This window comes from Macrobrachium rosenbergii, chromosome 8 (assembly GCF_040412425.1).
Source record: "Macrobrachium rosenbergii isolate ZJJX-2024 chromosome 8, ASM4041242v1, whole genome shotgun sequence".
NCBI classification, from domain to species: Eukaryota; Metazoa; Arthropoda; class Malacostraca; order Decapoda; family Palaemonidae; genus Macrobrachium; species Macrobrachium rosenbergii.
The window spans coordinates 11,854,989-11,876,350 of NC_089748.1; the positions used below are offsets into that span (position 1 = coordinate 11,854,989).

The 21,362-nt window shown below is 36.7% G+C and overlaps 1 protein-coding gene across 1 annotated transcript in view; it reads left to right on the forward strand.

Moving 5' to 3' along the window:
* The window catches only part of Trh (tryptophan hydroxylase), a 78,227-nt gene that overhangs the window by 29,264 nt on the left and 27,601 nt on the right, over positions 1 to 21,362 (forward strand). The window contains exons 4-6 of the mRNA XM_067108248.1: positions 13,936 to 14,085; positions 15,432 to 15,645; positions 18,992 to 19,092. Coding sequence (XP_066964349.1) covers positions 13,936 to 14,085; positions 15,432 to 15,645; positions 18,992 to 19,092 — 465 coding nt within the window. The remainder of the gene's footprint in view (positions 1 to 13,935; positions 14,086 to 15,431; positions 15,646 to 18,991; positions 19,093 to 21,362) is intronic.

A 21,362-nucleotide genomic window follows, 5' to 3' on the forward strand; every position in this document is an offset into this window, starting at 1 on the left:
TATGAGGATAGACGTCTTTTTTTAATAAGAAATATTCAGTCTATACTTTGTTACGCCTTTTTACTTCTTTCCTATTTTTAAGTGCATTGCTGCAAGAGTTAGGCTTCCACCCCCTCATCATATTAAGAAAAAAGTGGCAAAACACTTTCCTATACAGCTAACTTCCACTCGTGATACATATTTTTTATATTGGTTAAAATAACATAATATATTACAGCTCATTATCTTTACAATGACATCAAATTTCTTAATGTAGAATTGCGTATAAAGTTACACATACGGCATCTATAAACTTGGTCAATTTGTACAATAACATAATCATGAATCAAACAAAATCTTTCCCTTCTTGGAGGAATGTTAGGCAATTGGTATTTATTGAATAAATATGCGTTGATAAAAGATAGAAATGATTATATATCACTCTAATATGTAACCATAAACAATAATTTTATTTCCCTAAATGATGGGGATACTATTCCTTATGTGTATGATTACATCAGCAAAGGGTATGAATTGACATGTTGTGTAAGCTGTGAGCACTTTGAGTTACTCGAATGGCAGTAGTTACCATTTCTTAAATCTAAACAATTTTATTTTTCTAAATGATGGGAATACTATTCCTTATGTGTATGATTAAATCAGCAAAGGGTATGAATTGACGTGTTGTGTAAGCTGTGAGCACTTTGAGATACTCGAAGTGCAGTAGTTGCCATTTCTTAATTCCCTATTTGAATCTGATACATTTACCCTTCAAGTGCCTTTTGGAAAAGATTTCTGAATGTAATGACCTACAGTACATTCCTGTAAAGTTTTAATCTACAATTTTCAGTCATTATCTTCCAAGTAATCAGTTCCAAGCAACAAGAAAAGAAACTTATCTTCCGTATGCAGTGAAGTTTTTTGCCAATTCGCACGATAATTAATTCCAACCCCTGGAGTGTCTGAAATTGTTGCGTTAAGCCACTGCTACGCATGTGCGGATTTGGCTTCGCTTACTACAGAAAGAAATTAACGATTTAGGTTTTCAATGTAGATTTTATCAAGGAAATAATTATATTATCATAAATTATGATCAAAATTCACATAAATTCTGATCAAATTTTATGTTATAAGGGGTTTATTGCTGTAGATTAATCATACTTCTGGCAGCACCAAAAGAAAAGGTGAAGTGCCAACCCAGAAAACTGAAGGAAAAGGTGACATAAAAACGAAAATTTCATTTGTTTTATCTGTGTTTGTATGTCTGTCACAAGGCAGGGGTTTGATTTTGAGTTAAAAACCTTTCTGGGGTGACACAGAGGCCGTGTGCAAAATTTTGTCTGGGTCTGTCAAGCAGTTTGGATTTCTATAGAAGCTAAACTTATATACAAGCATTCACTTTATATACATTCATATATATATATATATATATATATATATATATATATATATATATATATATATATATATATATATATATATATATATATATATATATATATATATATATATATATATATATATATATATATATATATATATATATATATATATATATATATATATATATATTATATATATATATATATATATATATATATATATATATATATATATATATATATATATATATATATATGCATATTGCTTAAAAAGTCAGTAAATATTCGCTGTTAAATCTTAACAAAGGGAAAAGTCTGAATGTTCCAGGAAGACTTTCAATGAGAGACTGATACCGAAACCTCAGAGGGTTTGTTCTTATTAACTCGCTTCCTTTGGGATTTACAACAACCTTCCCATCCTCAGTTATTCACGCTTTTCTTCAGACCCTCCCTCGCTATCCCCTTTCCCCAATAGTGTTAAAACCCTTCCCCTTTCTCGGCAAGTTTGGCCAAATGACTCGTCTGTCACGATGTCAAAACTTTAACGTCGTAAATCCTCCGCCGGACGACGCCATCTGGTTAATTGGATATGAAGCAGAGGTGGGGGACGGATTACCGGAGATCATTTTTTCCTAATCAGAGAGACAACCAAAAATAAATTGGAGGGGGTGTGCGCGCATATGTGTGTGGAACAGAGCTACATACACAAACGTTGTTTTCACGAATGAATATTTACCTCTTCATTACATCCATAAGAATTTTTACTGAAGGTAAACACCAGATATAATTATGTAGGAACATGAAATTACCCCCAACTCTCTCTCTCTCTCTCTCTCTCTCTCTCTCTCTCTCTCTCTCTCTTCGCAGATTTGGTAAAGCTAGGAAGGTAGCAGATGTTGCAAATGCTTGGAAGGAAATTTGAATGTCTTTGGAAGTCAAGGTTCGAATGTATGAAGAGAAGTTGAACCACCTTACCTCTACGGAAATGAAATGCAGACGAAAGAAAAGAGGTGGAAGTTGTAAAGATGAGTGAGAAATGTGGGTACACACACATTGAGAAGGTATTTAGATATGGTTTGGTTATGTGGAAAGAATTGGGGGATGATAGGTTGGTGAAAATAGTGTACAACTCGGAAGTATTTGGAGATAGGAGGTGAGGAAGATCAACAGCTAGAGAGAACTGGATCGATGGTGTAAAAATACTCAGTCCGTCGTTCCAAAAGTGCATTCATTTCAGCAGCATCTCGCTATGTGTTTCATTCCCTGCTGAGCAACTTACTCTTACTAACTTCTTTCTCACCTTCTCCCCTACACTATTATTACTTGTCTTCTTTCACTCCAACTTTCATCCTATATAGCTATACTGCATGTGATCTATGTCATGCAACTACATCCCAAATAATCTACATTTTTTCTTGTCTCAAGCCTTTCATTTTCCTCATCCCAACCATATAGCTTTTATTCGCTATTTCTACCTTCCTACACCTGCAAATACTCGGCGATGTCCTTATGACCCATTCATGGAAGTTTACAAACTCATTTGTTCCTTCCGCCTCTGTATCTTCAACCCTAGTTAACAATTCATCCATTTCCCTTTTATACGCTTTTTTGACCACCGTTATAAAAGCACATTTCCACACCTTCGTCCACCAAATAATGAGCAGACAAAGCTCTAGCCACGCATTTTCTTTCCAGTGCATCCAACAACTTGCTCTTCAATCTTCTCTACACTTACACGTGATCTAATAAGAGCTTCCCCTAACAATTTTCTCTTTCAATACCATTATATATATATATATATATATATATATATATATATATATATATATATATATATATATATATATATATATATATATATATATATATATATATATATATATATATATATATATATATATATATACATTATATATATATATAATACAATATCATTGAAAACAAATTACCAATTAAAACTAAACAGCTGATACTTCGTTGTCGTAGAAAAGAGCTTCTTTTTTTACCTTCCATTAAGTGTTCCCATTATACAGGCTATACTTCACCCAGTATAAAAGCACGAAACGGTCCATTACTATCCAGTATGAAAAACGATCTCTAAATGCGAGGCACACATTATCGTCATGATACAAGACTCTCTTATACCTCTATTATTTACGTTATCTCTCTCTCTCTCTCTCTCTCTCTCTCTCTCTCTCTCTCTCTCTCTCTCTCTCTCTCTCTCTCTCTCTCTCTCTCTCTCTTGGCAATTTAAACCTAGGGACTTTCCTCCTTTCTATGATAGAAAAAAGATAGGATATAAAAGTGAAACATACAAAAGTGAAACAATCTGAAAAGCTTTTAGTATTGCTGAAGCAATTAAAATGACCTCAAACTCTTAGATTTACAGATAATGGCTCTACGGGAAAATCAACCACATTTTTAACATAATTTCTTTGGTTTTGTTTTCAATTTTCCATCACCAAAACAAAAATAAATACTGTACTGACCTGATGGAAATCTCCTGATCCGCGTAGCTAAAACCCAAGTCACATTATGAAGCCTAATCTATTTACTTGCTGCACCAATGTGTATTTTTTCTTTTTTTAGTGGGGTGGGAAGCATTTCGTTCCACCATCAAACTAAGTTTTTCAATTGCTAAAGTTATTCAAGGTCAAGGAAAAAAGAAAATAATAGTAACACATATAATTAACAATAACGCCATACAAAGTACAGAGTATAGAAGCTTCTATATTTTAATGATACCACAAGATACCATAGTCCTTATTTGGAAAACATAAACCTGCTGTATCTCCTGAATGTGAATATATATATAGATGTATAATATAATATATATATATATATATATATATATATATATATATATATATATATATATATATATATATATATATATATATATATATAATATATATATATATATATATATATATATATATATATATTATATATATATAATTATGCATACAAGGTCAGATAGGGTCATAACCTCCTTCCACATCTGTTTTAAGAACAATGTCGTATCAACTTACATCTCAAAGATTCCACGGTAGCAATGGCCAGCCTGTCTCCTGGGTCAGCACATTCTCTCTCTCTCTCTCTCTCTCTCTCTCTCTCTCTCTCTCTCTCTCTCTCTCTCTCTCTCTCTCTCTCTCTCGTTATCCAATTCACTAACTGAGCTACGAAAGAACAGCAAAAACATGACTACAAACATACAATTTATTAAGCAATCTAACATGGCAAGAAGATTGCAATCAAAATAGGATTGAAATAGGAATATCTGCATCCCAGAAATGTTAAGCCCGTTAACCAATTAAGAAATCTAAGTATTATCAACGTCCACCAGTTGAGTCTTTACAACAAAAAAAGTCAAAATAAGTCAACAAGACCGTAGTCATGATAAGTCACATTCCCCTCCATTTACATTGACCTCTACTCAATACATCTAAGGAAACAAAGGGAACACACAACTTTTAAAAATAGGCACAAAGGAAAATAAATGTGGGATGATTTCCTACGTTACCGACCCCAAAAGAAATGCACAAAATTAAACATGGTAAAAATTGAACATCAATAAAAATCAGACATAGCAGATGAAAATAAAATAAATAAATCAGTACATGTTAAACAAAGTTAATTAAACCCATTCAGGTTTTTTTGAAAATAAAATTCCAGCTCACCTCACAGGCAGTCACAAAATCTTCCAGGGAAGCAGATCTGAGCACAAAGTGATCTAATTCTGAATGTCTAACCTGTGCTCAAAATGAGTAATTCACACCTTGTATGACACGCCCATGAAAGCGAACGAACGAGCACTCTAACCGGAACTTGACAGCTTCCAGTGGCATAGCCAGCGCATCACCCAGGGCACGATGGCCCCTTGTCTCCGTGAAAGCCATATTGATGCTAGGTCTTCAGCAGCACTGACTCGCTGAATACGTAGGCACTGTTTCCATTTACCTTTGCCCAGAACATCTCCAAGAAAACTGCTTAGCTAAAAAAAATTATTTACATATATATATATATATATATATATATATATATATATATATATATATATATATATATATATATATATATATATATATATAGTATATATATATTCATTTAAGTTCACATTTAGGAGATACACTTTTTAATAGGTTTAAGTTTCCCAATCAGTGAGTATGGCATCTTGTAATATCGTTAAAATATAGCAGTTTCTATACCCTGTACTCTCTGTGGAGAAGTTATTAACCATATTATTCATGTTACCAAAAGGAAATTATAGTTCATAAGTGATTCGTCACCTGGGAGATTCAAACTCTTGACAGTGACACCTCCGAATTTAGTGACGAGCATATTACCATTAGTGTTACTTCAGTGTTATTTCTGATACTAAACAACCTTTGTAGCTAAACGTTTGTGAATAAGTCACGGTGATGTGATAAAAAGTCTATATTACACACACACACACACACACACATATATATATATATATATATATATATATATATATATATATATATATATATATATATATATATATATATATATATATATACATTCAAGTTGGATCTCATCAAAACTGGATGGTATCTAGTGGAAATATTTCAATAAAAGTTACATGCTTTCTAAGACTAACAGTACTCATTGTCAAGTATCTGTAGAATGGCCAGACATGCTGTATTTATATGTGTGGGGGAGTGGATTAAAGCCCTTGTTTGTCTAATTCTGTATGCTGGCTTCTTTAATCATTTGATTACCCTCCTTCTCCTGTGTGACCCCGCCCCCGTGACCTTGGCCTTTCTCTACCTGCAGCTTCATCCAGGCATGCATTTTCCATGTGGTTTCTTGTGTTTTTGCATTTCTTTTCTCTTATAGAGTGTACGATCTTTCATGGTAGGCTGTCTTCAAATCTGTTTCCAGTATTGTCTGCCATTACATTGCTTGAACATGTTTGTGGTCTATTTCCAACAGTGCTTGGCAACTGGCGACATCTGATTGTAGTGCCTTACGTTTTGTATATGTTGTTTTCCTCATTCTTTGCAGGATTTGCCGTTTCGCCCAAGTAACGCTCTTCACAATCTATACACGCTGCCATGCATACACCCCCCTCTTACCTCTTCCCCTTCTACCAACTTTTTGTTTCTACTTTATTCCTACTGGCGTTTTCATAACTGCCTATCATTTTGAAATTATCTAGCTTCCTGTTGTTGGGTGTAATAGTGTTGCTGTCCAGGACTAATTATTTTCTTCCCTTTCAAATGTTACTTTTCTATCCCTTACCTCTCCCCAAAATAGATTTTTCTTGCCTTAATGTGTGCCTGTTCCCACCAGTACTTAGGGCATCCTTGTCTCGTAAAGCTCTCCCTCAGATATTCCAGTTCTTTATCTAAGAACTTGGGACTGCAAATCCTATAACCCCTGATGGCCGACCCTGTCATTACTCCCATTTTAACTTCTTTCCTATGACTGGAGAACATTATGTAGGTATGAACTGGTGTGTGTCTCCTTTCTGTGTACCTTGAATTTTAAATTTTCCCGTTACCTCTTTACCAGTACATCCAAGAAAGGAATTTCTCCCACCTTCTCTTCTTCTATTGTGAACTTGATTTGTTTAGTTTATTTATGTTTTCTTGGAACTTGTGACGGCTTTGTCTGTCCATCCACATTTTTCTGTCTGCCCTCAGATCTTAAAAACTACTGAGGCTAGAGGGCCGCAAATTGGCATGTTGATCATCCACCCTCCAATCATCAAACACCAAATTTCAGCCCTCTAGCCTCAGTAGTTTTCATTTTATTTAAGGTTAAAGTTAGCCATAATCATACCTCTGGCACTGCTATAGGTAGCAAACACAGGCCACCACCGGACCGTGGCTGAATTTTATGGGTCGTAGCTAACGGTTTCATGGGCCGTGGCTGAGTTTCATTAGCCGTGGCTATGAGTTTCATGGACCATTGGCTGGAAGTTTTATACAGCATTATACGCTGTGCAGAAAACTCGATTGCGCCAAAAAAACTTCGGCACATTTTTTACTTGTTTCTTTATTGATTTTCATTTCGTTGTTTGTTAGGGTGCTGTTCCATTCCTCTAGTTCACTTCGAGGGCCCTTCATTGTTCTTGCTATCATCGCATGGTCACCTGCATGCAGTGGCTCAATCATCTCTTCAAGAGGGTTTCTTTCTCTCATACACTTATACTGGTACAGTATGAACAATAACGGTGAGAGGACGCTGCCCTGCCTCACACCTGTTCTGACATCAAACCAATCATCATTTTCCCTGTGGGTCGTCTCTCTATATAGTATTATGGTATTTGTTGAAAATTGCTCTCTTGAGTTTCTTAGGATCTCATAGTATTCATCATTCACTGCATGCCATATTTTGTGACCAGGTACAGATTGAAAGCTTTTTCTATGTCTATAAAAACAATATATTCATTTTCATTCAACTCCCAGGTTTTTCAAAAATCATTTTCAAGGAGATCATGTCTGATGCTCTAAACTATTTTGCCATTTGCCAAGTTTTGATTCAAAATAAATGTCCTCTCATCCTCCCCTCTAGAATTCTCTATAAAACCTTGAAGCATGTGACATGACAGAGATACCCCTGCAGTTTGAGTAATCTGTTTTATCCCCTTTCTTATAGGTGGGGCACATCAAGTCCTTATTCCAGTCCTCAGGTATAGTTTGACCCTCCCAAGCATAGCGAGCAGTTCCAAAAGCCATGCATTTCCATCACTATTCGTTCACTTCAGTAGCCCCGCAGGAATTTGATCTACACCAGGAGATTTGCCATTTCTCATTCTCTTAAGTGCCTCTTCTAGCTCTCTCACTGATAGGTCAGGTTCTGTGCCGGCTTCGGTATGGAACGCAAAAGATTCTTCATTCAGACCATCACGGCATATTCAACAGTCTCAAAGTAATTTTTCCAACCTATTTCTCTTGTTTCTGCCAACAGTATACCATCATTTGGGTGTTTTATTGTATAAGTAGAAGGGTGAGATCCCCTTCTTGGCAGTTTTGTATTAAGTTAGATGGTACTTTGTTTTTACCCATTTTCTAAACAGTTTAATTTTTCTTGTTACATTCTTTCAGTTCTGGTGAACACTAAGGGGTTTGTTTTTTCTTCTCGGCTCTCACGTTCTTTGTCTGAAATACATTCGTACCAGCATTTTTAATTCCTCGTTTACAACCATTCCACTTGTCATTACAGTTATTCCATGTACGCTTCTGTTGTCATTTCTCTCGATTCTTTAAAGTCTTGGTGTTTCAGGTTTTCTACAATAAATCTTCCTCTCGGTTGAGCTTTGCTTAATTTAAGTTTATTTACTTTTAGCTTTACTAATAATGATTTATGGTCTGAGACGAGTGATACAGGTGGAGCACTCTTCACATCTCTAAACAGGTTCTTGATCTTAGCGACAACTAAATCAATCATGGACATTCTACTGTAAGCCTTCATGGTAAAATTCCATCTACTGTATACCATGCACATTCTTTACTTTCTTGGTGTTTGCAAAAGGAAATCATTTTGCCATCTGGTTCTGGTTACAAGAACTCATGATAACACCTCCCCCTATTTCTCCAAAAGACCCTGATATGTTTTCTATGCCAGTTCTGTCTTGTCCCACATGCCCAGTTAGATCTCCTATCTATTATATTAATTTCGTTGGCTGCCTTTCTGCCTGTGTGTGTGTGTGTGTGTGTGTGTGTGTGTGTGTGTGTGTGTGTGTGTGTGTGTGTGTGTGTGTGTGTGTGTGTGTGTGTGTGTGTGTGTGCCCCCCATTCCTCCTACCTCCCTGCCCGCAAAAACTGGTTTAAGCAGGGTGGTCCCTAAACAACCCCCATTTTCCCCAGGACCTCAACTCCCTCATGGAAAAACGATAATCCCCCCTCCGCCTTCCTCCTCCCCTCCCCTCCTCCTTTCCCATCCCTCTTCCCCCCCCACCTCTTCCCTCTTGCCTTTTCCCTTTTCCATGTTTTATGATGAAATACAATGCGTTGAGACTGAGTACTATTAATAAAATGTTTATACGGTAGATTTGTAAAGACATCACTTTTTTTTATAAAAGTAATGTACAGGTTTTTCAAATCAAAATATAGCTTGCTTGACTTTTAAAATTTATTATTATGAAGTGTTTGATTAACCTCATGTGGTAACTATGGACCACCTGCATTCCGTTTAGAAGCTGAAGACGGCTTCACAGGATCCTGAAGCCTTTAAGAATTTAAGAAGACGTTATAATCCAATGGGCATTTCTCCAGGAATGCTTCAGGAGCTAAAGACTGCTTCAAAGGATCCTGGGGTTCTGAAGACGTCTTTCAAGAATAAAATTTTAATAACTGTCCAAAAATTGTCAACATTAAATGACCCAACGGTATATAACAAAGGATTTGTGTCTGAGCTTTGTTATTTTCGTTTCGAAATGGACTCAGCAGGTAATTCTGGTACTACTGGTGATGGTCCGGAACCACCAATGGCATCAGCATTAATTCAAAACCCATCAAACAGCTGCTCCTGCACCTACACCATGATATGGTCAGTTGTTTATATATGACCGGAAGGTAAACGGGGCTGGTGCTGCCAGTAGACTTTTGCTGATTATTAGTAGTAGGGTTAATTTAGCTGTGGGTATGGGTATGGGTATGGTACGGATATGGGTATGTGTATGGTATGCATATGGATATGGGTATGGTACACATATGGGTATGGAATGGGTATGGGAATGTTATGGTATGGGTATGGAATGGATATGGGTATGGGTGAGGGTATAGGTATGGGTATGGTAAGGATATGGGTATGAGTATTGGTACATGTATGGGTATGGCACAGGTACGGGTATTGTATGGATATGGGTATGGGTATGGTACAGATATGGGTATGGGTATAATACAGATATGGGTATGGGTATGGTATGGATATGGGAACTAGCAAATGCGAGCGATAGCGAGCATCTGCTAGTATTATTATTATTATTCAGAAGATGAAACCTATTCATATGGAACAAGCCCAAAGGGGCCACAGACTTGAAAGTCAAGCTTCCAAAGAATATGGTATTCATAAGGAAGAAGTAAGAGGAAGTAACGGGAAATACAGAAAAAGAGATCTCGCTTATTAAAAAAGAAAAAAGAAAATAAATAAATAAATAAAAATGTATAAAAATGCAAGGAGAATATATTAGGGTAGCAATGCATTGCATCTTCACTTGAACTTCTGAAATTCAAAATGCAAGACATCCTCTGGAAAGCTGTTCCAAAGTTCAACGGTGTGAGGAATGAAGGACTTCTGGAACTGAGAAGTCCGACAGCGAGGCATATATACTGCGTATTGGTGCTGCTGTACAGCAAATCTGGTTGCTCTCGGCAGGTACAGGGGATCAGGGATTAATTGTGAAAGTGAAAGATCTGTTGAAATAAAACTTATGAAAAAGTGACAAACAAGAGAACATCCGGCGATGGTCCAAGTCATAACTGCTACTATTAGGAAACAAACCTACCACCACGAACCATTCTATCTAAAAGAGATAAATCTCTGGCAGAAGCAGACATCCACACCAGAGAACAGTATTCTAGTATAGGAAGCACAGATGACCTAAAACAGGTTGCATTGATTTTGTCACTGTTATAAAATATATGAGGTCTTACTAACAATGCCTAACTTTCGTGCGGCAGTTGCTGAAACTTTCATTAGATGTTTCTCAAAAGTTACACCTAGAATAGTTAAAGCTTTAGACTCATTCAGCAAAGTTCTATCCACCTGAAGGGGAGGATGGGGTGGGAAATCTGTACGAGACCTGCTAATCAAGAATGTTTTCGTTTTACTGGAGTTCAGCCTCATACCCCACCGACTACACCATTCACCGATCCGGTCCATGTCCCGATTGAGGCTGAGGGCTAATTCATTTCTCATTAGTGGAGACTTTACCACGCCCACAAGTGTTGCATCATCGTCGTACTGAACAATCTTGTTTTCCACGCCAACAACCTTATCACTTGTATACACTGAAAATAACAGTAGACCAAGAACACTACCGGGTGTAACTCCAGACACAATAGGTCTTTTTTCACTAAAGATCCCGTCCACCGCAACTGCCTCCTGCCTACCTGTAAGGAAATCTTGAAGTAATCCTAAAACATATCCACTCACTGCAAGATTCTGAAGTTAATGTTTATAAATAAGTGCCTTGTGATTTACTAAATCGAGAGCAGCACTAAAATCTACTTGAATTACTCTGCACTCAAAACCATTATCAAGGTTCTCTTGCAAATGGCATGTCATATATAAAAAGAGCGTCGCAGGTACCTACCGGCTTCCTGTATGCATTTTGACTATCAGCTAACAATCCTTTAAATTCCACATATATAGCGGCTTAAAAATAACTTTTTCAGCAACTTTGAAGAGCACAGGGAGAATAGAAATTGGCCTGTAGTTACTGCAGTCTGCAGATATGCCACTCTTTGGAACAGGCACTGTACGAGTATTACTAAGCTTGCACTCATCCGCAAAGATACTACGTCGACATAAAAATTTATAGAATCTACTAATCTTAGGAGACAACACACTAGAAACTTTTTTTAAAAACAAAGGGAAGAACCATCAGGATCTTCTCCACCCCAGCTATCAAGATTATCCAAAATTTTCTCAACATCCCTGGAGCGAAATGCACATTTTGTAAGAATAGGTTCAGGATGACAAGTACCAGGGAGAGGGACATCCTCAGTTAATTGCTATGGGTGTCTCTCTCCAGGATACTTGTCATCCTGATGTTTTCTGCTTAAGGTTCAAATTCATTAAATTTTGCAAATTCCTAAGGAACTCTTCCTTTTTCCACTTGCGGACATCCCTGTTGTGATGCATACACTTGGACAAAATTTATTCTGCATATGCCCAACGTCAAAGAAGAGCTGATGATTTGGTCACTTTTGTAGTCGAGATGTTAGATCTTTGTAGCCACTTCTTCCCGTACAATAACACCAACTCCATGAGCTACTCAGATACATCCTTTACAATAATCGATCTGTCGTGCATCGATTTTGTACCCTCTCCCGGTAAGCATATTTCACAAATAATCCAAGGATACCGATATGTCTCTCCCGCATGATCATAATTATTTCTTCTTTTCCTCTGAGGGTATTAAAACTGATTTTCCTTAGTCTTATATTCTAATTTCCTTGACCATGACCATTTCTGTTCTGAGTCCGGATGTGCCCGAGCATTCGTCGTGTCAATTCAATAGTCAGTCCTGAAGCAAGTCGTGTGGTTCTTGAGCAATTTATTAAAAGTTCACCGGCTTGCTTGGCCTGTCGAGAGCTTTCGTGTCTTAAATCGTGCTACCTAAAACTCTAGCTCCCTTCCGGTTATAGAAGTTCCAAAATTACCTCCGAGTAGTTTTTTTGTTAGGTTTCAGCCACTTCACCTCTTCAAGGTTACACAGCCCTTTGTCCTAATGTATGTTGGTCTTAGGATTGCATTACCATCCCAGTAAAATGTTTTTACTGGTCCAACAGGGGACATGTATTACAAATGCTTTCTTCTGCCTTCTTTATTAATAGTATGAGGATTATTTACGATGTACGCACATTCAACATACAGCTTATCCGACTGACGAGTTAGCTGTTTTGGAGATGACGATGAATATCCGCAGTTGATATCACTAAGGCTAATCCTCAATAAAGACTACGCACTGAAACGTTTATGCTCTACATTATTATTATTTAATTTTTTTTTTCTCGTTGATGAAGTGTAAAACAACTGCTGATTTTATTGTCTCGTTATTTAAAATATGCAAGACAGGATGACGTTGTTGGATATTAAGAAAAGATTTTTAAAATGTAAAAAGAAATGTATTTACTTTCTACTGCTATAATACATCGGCCAGTGTGAAGCAAGAGATAAGACTCTTTGATATTGGCTAATGATAATTTACCGTCAGTTCCGAAAAGCAATCTAATAACCAGAAAAAATTAATAAAAATAACTACGGATTTTCAATAATAAGTCAATAACAAGCATCTGAGTCTTTTTGATAAATAAATGACCAAGTGAGAACTTAGCGCGCTTGCATAAAACCTCAAGTAAGGGAACTGAAACTTGCAACTCAGAAAGTCAAGAGGTCAGAAGCATTCGTACGACTAAGTAACCGAGAATATTTATTATGTGGTCACCACAGAGCTCAAAGAAAGTCATGAGGAAGTTGCCGTTATACTCTTATCATTAATATAAAATACATAAAACATTTCCATAAGGAAGATAATATGTTTATGGTCCTTAACAAAAACAAAACAATATTTTAAACTCCTCTTCAAGGAGTTTGTATGTCACTACCAATCATTTATAATAATGTCGAAAATGAAATTCACTACTTAAAAGTAATATAACAAAACAAGTTTGAGACTTTCATTTTTGATATTTAGATAGTTCAATTATTTTTTAAATTCTCGAACCTGTTAAATTTCTTACGGCAAGTATACAATATTATTTTTTAGTATTTGTTAGGCTTGTAAAAATATTTCTTGCAAACCCACTGGAAAAAGATCAGTCGCTTCTTTCAAACCTCGCATAAATGATATCTTTTTTTTTACTACTTGCAGCAGAAAGATCATCAGAGCAAGAACGCAAGGGCGTCCCCAGAAAGAGATAATCCTCAAGAAAAGGAAGTCTACCTGCCCTGTCACAACTCCGTAGTCTTCAGTCTCAAGAATCAAGTTGGTGGACTAGCCAAGGCACTTAACGTCTTCCAGGTGAGAGAGAGAGAGAGAGAGAGAGAGAGAGAGAGAGAGAGAGAGAGAGAATCCTCAGGAAAAGGAAATCTACCTGCCCTCTCACAACTCCAAAGTCCTCAGTCTCATGAGTCAAGTTGGTGGACTAGAATAGGCACTAAATGTCTTTTTTTTTTTTTTTTTTTGAGAGAGAGAGAGAGAGAGAGAGAGAGAGAGAGAGAGAGAGAGAGAGAGAGAGAGAGAGAGAGAGAGAGAGAGAGTCTTCAGGAAAAGGAAATCTCCCTGCCCTCTCACAACTCGACTCCATAGTCCCCAGTGTTACAAATCAAATTGGAGGACTTGACAAGGTACTTAATACCTTTTAGAGAGAGAGAGAGAGAGAGAGAGAGAGAGAGAGAGAGAAGGAAGTCTACCTGCCCTCTCACAACTCCATATTCTTCGGTCTCAAGAATCAAGTTGGTGGACTAGCCAGGGCACTTAACGTCTTCCAGTTAAGGGTTGGAGAGAGAGAGAGAGAGAGAGAGAGAGAGAGAGAGAGAGAGAGAGAGAGAGAGAGAGAGAGAGAGAGAAGGGGGGTGTAACTTTAACGAGATATTTCGTGTCACTAATTTTAGGCTCGTAAAACCATGGGAAAAGAATGGTCAGATTCAATTTAGCCTATTAACTGCTGAATTAAATTCACAATCATTGTTCTGATTCACTAATCCCAAATATAAAAGCCATATCTTTCAATGCAATTCCGTAATATAATAAAGCCAATCATCCTTTATAGAACTAAAAAAAAATATGTCATCCTTTATAGAACTAAAAAAATATGTAATTGAAGTGGTAAGTTTCTTTTCGAAATCGAACAATGATTCCATGTCATCTCTCAAGAGCCAAAATTTCAATTAAAACCTTGGTCTCACATAAAGTTCTTTAGTACTCTCCTACTCGCGTAACCCTTCCTCTTTTGAATGACATGTCTATTGGTGCGTAAAGCTTTAGTATCTAAACTCTTTCACGTTCCTTCTATTTCTTTTCCAATAAGTTCTTTGGAAAATTGTGACACAGTTCCTCGTCCCTCGGTCTTTGTTTATATGAGCAACATTTATTTTAAGAGTAAAATTGGAGTCACTAACAGCAAACGCCTACAAATAACACACATACACACAATATATTATAAGTATGTGTAGCATTATATAAAATTGTGGAAAAAACGACCGTTCAGTCTCATATTTGCCACATCTTACTCTAATGACAACACACATTATCAAAATAGTGAGTGAACGAACATACCCGTCAAAATACATATAAAAAAATGTAGAAAACAGGGTCAACACACTGATACTCCTTTTTTCCCCCTCTTCACCCAATCATTGCCGCAGGATCAAGGCATCAACGTGGTCCACATCGAGAGCCGAAAGTCCCGAAGGCGACAATCCGAATTCGAGATCATGGTGGACATCGAATGCGACAACAGCAAGATGGACAAGCTCACCCACCTCCTGCAGAGACAGATGTCATGCCTCAGCCTCCACGACTACGACAAGGGAGAGGAATTCCCTTCTCCCACTCCCACCATCAGTCAGGAGAGTTTCGGTAAGAGAGAGAGAGAGAGAGAGAGAGAGAGAGAGAGAGAGAGAGAGAGAGAATACTTCACCTTAAGAAAGAAAACCGTCAGTAGATGTATTCCGCGTGTGTATCTGTGCAGAGAGAGAGAGAGAGAGAGAGAGAGAGAGAGAGAGAGAGAGAGAGAGAGAGATCGTATACCATTAACATTCTAAAAGAAGATTATAGCTGTGCGCACATGTGTTTATGTTTGTGATGCAGAGAGAGAGAGAGAAAGAGATTGCTGAAATTTAAAATCCGACTATTCTTAAAATAACCAATGACGTCTTCAGATGAAATCGTTGCATATTTGTCTACAAACACCTGTGAAACAAAACAAACAATTAGCTACCGGTAGTGAATCGCTGATGAATAAAAAAAAAAAGATAGTGTATTGCAGATGTATCTAGCGACACTGCATTCGCGTAAAGTTAAGAAGTAAAAGTTAAGGAATTAAATGTAAGACCTTCAGTACTGTTCTTATCTGATAAAGATAGGAAACGATACCTGTCGTTACTCGGAAATGTTTCCACTCTGAATTACACCAGTGAAACCTCTGCTGTCCCACTGAGTTAACATCTTTATTGTTAAATAACCTTGAGATACTTTTATTCTTACATGACATTTAGCATGTTGAATAACCCTGAGATACTTTTATTGTTACAAGACATTTAGCATAGATTTTTTAATGTCTTATGATAAATTATTTCTATTGCTCGTATGACATTTAGCATAGACTTTTTAGTGTCTTGTGAGAAATTACTTCTGTTGCTCTATTTTCTAAAGAAATTAACCGCAAAATGTCAGCTTTACCATATTATTCCCTAGCAAATGTCATGACAGATAATGTTATCTTCAGTAAAATATTACACTATTGCTCTATTTATTACTCTATTTATTAAAGTAAAATCAGCTAAGTATGTCTCATTAATTCTTCTAATATTCTCCGACTAAAATGTCTGTTGTTAGCGTTCCATCAAATATCTTCATTATGTATGTATGTTAAGAAGTGTAACACTTTTCTTAACATAAATAAAAAACCACTTTTCTTAAATAACAAATAAAAAAAAGAAGAGTCCCACGAAACCTAGGCACAATGACACTAATATTAGAAAAACGAGTGAAAGAACATAAGCGTGCAAAACAGGTACTGAAAAAAGTAATAAATGTGAAGGGACTGGTGAACTAGACTTCAGTGTATCGCCTATCACGTTTGGAAGAGTCAAGAGGTTCACATCAGGTTTCCCACTCCCTTTCTTAAAATTACTAAACTTACAGATCGACTTAGGGCAAGGCTCGTGCTAGCATAAGTACGGTTTCATCTGAACCAACAAACCGACGTAGCTTTACAGCCTCTCTAAAATTTATCAACAACGACAAACATAACTGCGGTATAGGAATAAAAGATTGTCAGTTAGACATCATAACACCTCAACTGATTATGGAAGCTAACGATCAACAAACCATGAAGAAAGTACTAATTCTAAAGGTTGAGGCTCTAAAGGGATGAGGTGGAATTCCTTAAGGAAACTACTTATGAAAAAATGACAAACAGCACGACTCCCGGTGATGGAATAAATCATAATTACTTTTGTCAGAAAAAGGGAAACCGCCACTTCCGAGCAACCCTGGCCTCAAGATGACGATACCGAAATCGATTTCTCATGTTCGTAACAAGATTTTCATTTGTCTTCTGTCAAAGATACCTCGCAGAACCTCTGAAGGAGAACAGTCTTCGGTCGCGTTACTTTTTCTAATTTTGTCATCCTGGGCCACAACCCATAAACTTGTTTTGTTTCAGAGATTAAGAAGTCTACTTGAAGAGTTTGGTTGTAAAAGGTCCAGATGAGATTTTTTTCTTTAAGTCTGTACTATTTTTTTTCCTGAACTCTGTTTACCTTATCACGTTTCCCTGTTAACGGCATTTCTCTGTGGGAGCAACATGTAAAACTGTCCCACCTCTTAATTCTTGCACAAGCGCTGATCACAACACTTACAGATCAATCTTCACTCTTATTAAAATAGTATTTTATTTATTATTTATTTTTGTGCCTTTAAACTCAACAAGAAACGGTACGATACTAATGAGGTCCTTCTAGATCTAGCTAGTAATGCATATAACGCATTTGTCTACACTGATTCGATTTGAATGAACGTAACTTAGGTGCCAAAGTCTACGCTTTTCAACTCAATCACAGAATTTATGAGAATGTAAGCACACTCGTTGTTGCTGGTGTTTTTTAGTTGGCTTTAATCTACCATGCTGAGAGTTCCACAACGTAGTTTTCAAGGGACCTTTCTAAGTGTTTTTAGTCCTTCATAGGCAACATGGTTGTTAGTCTGCAATCGATGATGTGACTTCTTGAAGGGGCTGCTAGATTTAGTAGATAGGCAAAAGTCGTAATCATTGCGGCCACGGCTGGAGTCTGCAAAACTAAGACCTTATTCATTAGTAATTAATGAATATATATATTCAACGCTCCTTGGCGGTCGGTATGCGACTCCAACCTTTGTTTTTTTCCTAACACAGAATATATCGTTGATTGTTGTCAGAAAAATTACTGTTGTTTATAATTTTCACGTTTAATGAGATGACAGTTATTATGATGAGACGCCTGGAATTTTTCATTTTCTGTTGCTGAGAAATATCCCTATCTCATTTTAGTGCCGAGAACTTCCCGGGACGCAAATGTCCATCTCTACCTGGGACATTTTCCACTCCATGGTCTAGGACGATTCCGGACTTTACGTCGCAACTAAATATCTTATCGACTCGCACCAAAGATAAAGAAAAAAAAGAAAGTCAAATCCCAGGACTGGGCTGATTCTTAAATCTAAAGGAAACTGCACCAGTGGAGTAGTCATAACATAAATGAAAAAAAAATGTATGGTCATATGTCAAGAAATTTGGTTCCTAAAATATAATCCTAATAACGTTTCACTCTTTCTGCAACTACAGAAATACAAAAATTCATGTTCTTTCTCACCACAATACTTCACTTAATTTAATATTGAACTCTAGATACAACAGATAACTAAGCATCATTTCACCAATTAGCTTCGGTACCCTAAAGACAGAGAAACGCGTTAGACAGGAAGGAAACCCTTTAAAAGGGAAAATTACTTCACGAACCTCGATACAAGAGGGTCTTACAGCAACAGGAAAGGATGAGTATTACAGAAATTAAAAATAATAAATAAAAAATATTAAATCTGAACGTCATTTCAAGGGGAGCAGCGTACAAAAACAACTGAATATATTATGTGAGAGAGAGAGAGAGAGAGAGAGAGAGAGAGAGAGAGAGAGAAAACATAAACCCATTTTAATGTATTGCAGATTTTGGCGACATGTGTCCCTGGTTTCCTCGTAAGATCAGCGACCTCGACAATTTCCAAAAGGTTTTGATGTACGGCTCAGACCTGGATGCAGATCACCCTGTGAGTATCATTTTTCTCTCTCTCTTCCTAATAAACAGAAGTCATCAAGAAAAAAAAGTATACCTTAGTTTAACCAGACCACTGAGCTGATTAACAGCTCTCCTAGGGCTGGCCCGAAGGATTAGACTTATTTTACGTGGCTAAGAACCAATTGGTTACCTAGCAACGGGACCTACAGCTTATTGTGGAATCCGAACCACATTATAGCAGAAACCACATGCCTTGGACAAAGATACGTTTTCCTTCTTTGGGTTTCTCTGTAATTATTGCGTATGCGTTGACAATATTTACTATTATACACTAAACAATAGACGTTAAAATTAAACGACAAAATGCCCCACTACTTTACATCGCTTCTACATGAGGCACCCGTGAAACGACACAACAATGTGCCCATGCAACCTCTGTCTCCGAAATAATCCAACGAAATCACATCAAACGACCAAAGACTTAATTATGAGTTCAATCATCAACCATGGGGAGGGGGAGGGGGAGGAAGAGGAAGAGGAGGAGGAAGACGGCGCCTTACCGGATGGGTGGGTGGTGGAGGAAAGGGAGGAGGAAAAGGGGAGGAGGTTAATAGAAGCCACAAGACTGACCATCAGAGGAAGCTTATTGGAGAGGGCGAGCAGGGGGAGGAAGGGGTTGGCGAAGAACCTTTGATGTAGAAGCCAACTATTTTCATTATATATGGAGACAAGCATCCAAGTACTAGTACTCACTCTGTCCTCTTTGCCCTCGGAGGATAAGAAACGTATGGCATGAGTTCAGCTTCCTCTGTCCTATTGATTATTGATTTTTGTCTTGAAATTTGGACTCATGTTACTTTAGAGAAAAAGTTTGCTTTATAGTAAATATAGGATTAGCCCAACTATAATTGATATTAAATGTTTGCACTGTTCTCTAGTGAATTAAACCAACTTTAAGATGGCAAAAAATTTTTGAAATTGATTGGGCTCTTAAAATATTCTCGGATCTCAATAATTAGGCATCTAAATGTTTGAGTGTGAATTCTCTTATTTGAAGGCACACAGACTCAGATTCATTCACTTCTCTTATGATGTTTTATTTTTTAATTATGTCTGATTTCAAGTTGTCAGTCATTACTCAAAAGAAATTGATTTCAGACCTTTCTTCTGCTATTTCTTTTTAGCGCTGTCTTGTATTCTGTGGTGGACGTCCATGTAAATGGCTTTTTCAACACGAAGGGGAGTTAATAAAGAATAATTATAGATAGATTAAGAAAAATCACATCATCTAACTCCTTTTGAACCTGGAGGTCATGCCTTCCCTTTCATTTCTACTCTAAAGGACAAACAAGAACCACAGACTTTGCGCTCGTCTTTACTATAATCTGAATGCATTTCTTAAGTTGTCCGACTGTGATATTCGTCGAATAACTCTATACTATAGCGTATACCTTCAACGCCAAGAAGTATTAAATACTTCGATGCGTAAACGTAAAAAAAAATAAGGGATACCTTCTTTGGTTATAACCTTACGACAGTATTTTTAAAATGTTACTGAAAATTATTTATATTAAGCAACAATCATATAATAAAATACGTAACAATAAAATATATATCCTTGAAAAATATTCTGAAAGGACCCACACTTGCATTTCCACTAAAAAGCCATGTTTATATACTTATTAATACTTAATGCGAGGGTCTATAGGATGGAAAATTAACGGCACTATATGAATCAGGCTTCATGGAAAAAATATAAAAAAGGGATCAAGGATCTTGAAATACCCTCTGCTTCAGCCTAAGAAAAGAATTTTCTTCAACAGAGCCTTCAGCCAAACATTCCAGTAAAAAATCATTAACTCGGACGGCGACCTAAGACAACCAACACAGATATGAACTCAACCTTAGGAAAGGGTTTCTCACTGTAAACCTGAAAAGAGGGCCCTAGTGAACCCAATAATTATCTTTATGTGCCAGAGTGAACTTGAAAAGGTGCTTTCAGTATAAACACAGACAAGTGTCCAAGCGGTGCAAAATTAAAAACTATTAATTCAGCAACATCTTGCAAACACTTTTTAGTATTATAAAAAACACTAAATATGTCAACGTGCATACTTACAGCACATCTTAAGTAAACTGTTAATTCTAGAAAATTTAGGTAAAATACACCCATGCTCTGTAACCTAAACAGGTATATTGGTAAGAAGAAAAATAAATACTAATAAATTCACTGCTGCTTTCGTACTTCAGATTATTTATTACTGCCAAATTACCTTAACAAAATATTTTTAAACAGTTACT